The sequence below is a fragment of the Limulus polyphemus genome, unplaced genomic scaffold, assembly GCF_000517525.1.
Source record: "Limulus polyphemus unplaced genomic scaffold, Limulus_polyphemus-2.1.2 Scaffold1233, whole genome shotgun sequence".
NCBI lineage: Eukaryota > Metazoa > Arthropoda > Merostomata > Xiphosura > Limulidae > Limulus > Limulus polyphemus.
The window spans coordinates 128,477-133,719 of NW_013666843.1; the positions used below are offsets into that span (position 1 = coordinate 128,477).

The 5,243-nt window shown below is 30.0% G+C and overlaps 1 protein-coding gene across 3 annotated transcripts in view; it reads right to left on the reverse strand.

Moving 5' to 3' along the window:
- Nucleotides 1-2,261: 2,261 nt before the first annotated feature.
- Nucleotides 2,262-5,243, reverse strand: part of LOC106462732 (acetoacetyl-CoA synthetase-like) — a 30,837-nt gene continuing 27,855 nt past the window's right edge. For all 3 annotated transcript variants that reach the window (XM_013922678.2, XM_022390050.1, XM_022390051.1), the window contains 3 exons: nucleotides 4,622-4,680; nucleotides 3,969-4,171; nucleotides 2,262-2,623 (listed from right to left, as the gene is read on the reverse strand). In XM_013922678.2, the coding sequence (XP_013778132.1) occupies nucleotides 2,486-2,623; nucleotides 3,969-4,171; nucleotides 4,622-4,680 (400 nt within the window). In that variant the 3' untranslated portion in view covers nucleotides 2,262-2,485. The remainder of the gene's footprint in view (nucleotides 2,624-3,968; nucleotides 4,172-4,621; nucleotides 4,681-5,243) is intronic.

Sequence of the window (5,243 nt, forward strand, 5' to 3'; positions counted from 1 at the left end):
ACGATTTCTGAATAGATTTTGAAGATATTATGCAAGGGTATTTTTATTACATATAACTCAATGTTTTTTGAATAAAAACAAAATTGCAGGAATTTTTTACTATACATCAGTAGACATCCAAATATATATATATTACATTTAAAATCAAATTTTAAAGAGTGATTCTGTTAAATGTATAAACTATTAACTTTTTTTTCTTCTTCTAAATCTTTACATTTTAATAGTAGAACTTAACCCCAGGATTACCAATGAAGGATTCTCATTGAACTTTTAGAGATTGTTATTTATTTATGCATAAATATCTTTTTTAATATCAACAATATTGCAATTAACCCCAATTATTACTGCTGGGTTCCCATAAGTATTTTGTGCAGAAGGTTAACAATTTCGTGCAATTTCTTTGTCACTTTCCAAAAAAAACAAAAAACAAGAGCAATCAGAGAAATTGTATACCATGTCCCACCACTCCTTTTCGAGAATGCATGCGTATATATTGAATAAGCCAAATTTCACCTTGGAAAACTCAAAAACTCCTTATCAAATCCAGAATAATTAATGATCTACATAATTCTTGTAGTGAGATGAGTCTCAGTCTTAATGTGCTTGTGAAATTTGGTACAAATACGATAACACTTTACAGAATTGCTAACTCAGAACTGCAAAAATGCCCAATCTCCCTATTATGAAACATGCTTTAAAGTGATCCAGATCTGGATCAAATTTGGGGAGGATTTTCCCATACCAACTTCCCTTCTTGTGTAAAATTTTCATGTACATTGGTCTATTAGTTTTTAAGATACGCATGTGGAAACACAGAAAGGCCCACACATGGACCTGACTGCAATACCCTTGCCCCTCCCCCCTCTAGGGGCAAGAGTAATTACTCAATATGATGTTATACAAAGGCCTCACTGGCAGTGAATAGTGTACAAGCAAGTCTGTAATCTGAGGGTTAAAAGACTGTGTAGGAGGCATTAGCAAGCAAGGCAGATAAGAAAAAAAAAGATATTGTCATTTAATGATTAAGTACATGAGTAACGTCATATACAACAAAATGTATGGCTACGAATAGTAATACTTTATAAGGCCTACTATCAATCACATATTTACTGGATTATTCTGTTGTACATAGTTCTTTTTTAGACAGAATTATCACACGTGTTGCTCAGTAGAAATGAAAATTAATCATGAGATTGTGAATAATATCACATAAAAACAGTTCCTACCAAAATTATAGTTGACAATACTTTTTCAAAATGGTGCACCACATATACTAATGCTTAATACCCTCCACTAAAAATTTTTTTCACTAAGTTATTAATGAGTTATTTGAATTATAAGAGTTTGTTTATAGTTAAGCACACAGCTATAAAATGGGCTATCTGTGCTGTGACCACCACAGGTATTGAAACCCAGTTTCTAGTGTTAGAAGTTTGCTCACAAAACACCGTGCCATTGGGTGAATGAATTATATGAGATTGGGACTGATGTTAGCATTACCAACATAGAACTGTGCACGTGTTTATATTTTAATTTGTTGTCTTAAAAAATGTCATCACTATAAAGAAAAGCTTTGGTAGAAAATTTTTTATACAATATATAGTACAACTGTACCTATAAAATAACGATTTTTTAAAACAATATATATGTAAATACAAACACACACACATAGGTGTAGGTCGGACTGCCTATATATTAAAGGTGTGGCATGAAGCCATGATACTGTATCCATACATCATCCAATACAATAATATTTATGTATCTTCATGAAATTTGGCAAGTTTTCAGTAAGCATTCTTAAGTCTTTTTTACAGAGAAAATCAAAATTTCTAATAGAGTATTTTTGCTAAAAATTAATGATTTAATAAAGGAAGATGAGTATTGAGTACTACATGTTATCTTCATTTCTTTTATCAAAGTAACATACCAAATTAACAATAACAAAATAGATAGACGTATATTAACAATTTTTTTTTACTTCTCTTGCCAGCTGCCATTTAGTTGATGAAACCTGAGAATTTGAAAAAGCACTGTAAAGTGTGAAGTACTTAAATGTTAGTCATATAGATAATAAATTACAGACAAGACTGTCAAACTTTATAACAAACCATTGGTAAAATTTCTGTATCTAGATACATATTGTATTGCGGCATCAATATCTAGATACGCATCATATCGACTACTATGATGAAATACGCATCCCTAATATATATATATTAAACAGTTCTTTTTTGTTTTTGTTCTTTGCCTATTTTGTTTTGCAGTTTGAGAATATATATATATATATATATATAAACCAAAATACTAGCATTTGAATGTCAAGAACCTTCAAATTCAACCAATTCCAAACACACAAACTGCTAACAGTTTATCGTTTTTGAACAAATTATCCTATAACATGAAGGAGTCGTTGTACTTATTTCAAATGTTTTTTTAAATAATCAATAGCGGCTGTTGTATGCAATTAATTTTTTATGCCACAGGATCAGAATTCTTGAAGTTCAGGAATGTTACGAAACAAGTCCAATGATTGGGGATTTTCCAAAAATCCTCTGTCTTTGATGTTTCTCCCTGATAATATTTCCTTAACGGCAACTTCTATTTTCTTTCCATTAATGGTATACTATGAAAAACAAACAAACAAAAAACAATTAACTACACAAATACGTTATTTATGCAGTAAATGGAACTTCAATGACCTTCAACAAGCAAATGATGTTTCTCAAGTAATCATTATTACTATTATTCGTAAAAGAAATAAATCAATTTTCTTTAGCAGTCTCAAATGTTTTTAACACTAACAATTTATTTTTAGTGTTTCACTTTATAATTTTTTGAATTTTATTCTGGATAACAACTTATGAACTGTTTGTTTGTTTTTTTGAATTTCGCACAAAGCTACATGAGGTCTATCTGCACTAGCTGTTCTTAATTTAGCAGTGTAAGACTAGAGGGAAGGCAGCTAGTCATCACCACCCACCGCCAACTCTTGGGCTACTCTTTTATCAACGACTAGTGGGATTGACCGTCACATTATAATGCCCCCACAGCTGAAAGGGCGAACATGTTTGGTTTGACAGGGATTCGAACCCGCGACCCACAGATTGCGTGTCGACCGCCCTAACCACCTGGCCATGCTGGGCCCTTATGAACAGACCAGAGGTGATGAGTTTCTTTCACATTTATAAAAATAACTTAAAATGTTATTAAATAATTCCTTCATATATTCAATAAATTTTAAGAATCTCCCAAACAAATAAAATGGACGTTAATACTACATTACAGCCAAAGTTTGGAAAGTTGACCAAAGAAAATTTACTGTATGTGTCCAGTAGAAGTTAAAACATATAAAAACTAATATAGAAATCAACTTATATAGACTCCAGTTTGGTAAGTTAGACAGTAGTTACCAAGTAATAAAAATCGATTTTTTTTAGCTCACACAACTGGAAATGAATAGGAAGTAGTGAGAAAGTAATTAACATTTCTACTTTGATTTATTCACAGGCTTGTTTATCAAATTTGCCAAAATATGATAATTTTTAAAATATTAAACATTACATAATTCTGGGCTTTGAAATAATTACCTAAATATTAGTGAGGTATGCATTTAGGCTTGCACAAAAATTCATTACTTTGTTTATATGTTGATCTGGAAATTGTATAAATAAAAGGTACTTAATTCAGCTTAAAAGTCCAAAGGGCAACTTGAGAATTAAATCTTTTGTTAAAAAAAGGAATTGAAATATTTGTTAAAAGTTGTTGTACATTTAGATAATAGCAGAAATTACTTAAAAGTGTGTTAAGGTGTTAGGAATGGTAACCTCTTACTTTACCTATTGTCTCATAATTAGAATTATTCTATAACTAGGTCCTTGTATATACATATAGTCACTAAAATCCTTTAATTTTATATAAGCTGCATCTCAAGGTTTATTATATTTAATCCATCTGTAAAATATTATTACTGGTATGTCCTTAATTTCAAGTATCAGAGCGGGCACGTGTCGAGGAGACAGCTCCTTCCGTATTGCCACCTTTACGCGACCAATCAAGTCATCTGTTTTCACCTGCCCTGAAGCCATCTTAAGAAACAAAATGACCTTCTCTTCTCCATTTCGATCAAAATGGGATACACACAGACTGTCCTGGATTTCACTTATTGATTCAACTGAAAAGATGCAATCATTATGAAAATTTATAGTTCAACAAAATGTAATTATAGTAAAATAACACAGAAGTAAAAATATAAATACACATACAAAGCTTATTAAGAAAACTTTTTCTCATTAAAATTTGGACATAAAAGTTGAGTTTTGATTAGCTTCTAAGAATATACATATAAGGTCAAAATACTACTTTTTTTTTTATAGATATTTTGTACATATAAAACATTTATGTCAATTAAAATAGGGAGAAAAACATAAAATGTTATACAATAATTATGTATTACAAATGTATTAATGTATTAACATAATGTATTAATTATGTTTTACAAAATGTTTATTTGATATAATGTTGTAAAAGTGTAAAAAATGATACAAGTTAAAATTTTGAAGTTAAGTAACAGATTATCTAAAATGTAACACAAACGATGGATATTTTATAACGAAAAACATACCAACATGGTAGATTTCTGCACTTCCAAATCTTACTCCATTAGGGTTAAGAGTGGCATCACTAGTAATAAAAATATCTTAAAATAAATGTATATGGAGTATTATAAAGCTCTTTAGTAAGCCTAAAATCTTGAACAACAATAACAAATAACTAAACACCCGTAATGACAGAATATTTCTCAAGTAATGGACCAGCTTCTTATTACATGTCCAGTAATTTACAGAAACTACACATTTTTCCCCTACTGATTTGGTGAGCAGGAACTACTTTTTAACTGGAGTAAATTTCAGACAGATTTTTGCAGAGAAGAAACTGAGCAAAGTTTATCTTAATCTTTAATTCACAGGTGGGTTAGATAGTCTATCTTGTTACTCAGACAAATTTAATTTTATCACAAGGAAATTCCTTTTGGAGAAGTTTAAAATCACTCTTCATATTATAAAAATTCAAAGTGATATCAGGCAAATTAAACTAAAAGAAACATTTTGTAAATTATAAAAGAAAGCAAAAGTACTAACTCTTACAATTTAAGCACTGCTTTAGTCAAGATCACAATTCTTACCATGATTTATAAAGCTGTTCACCAGTTAATTATAGTATTTTTGGCACTTGTGTATAAAGTT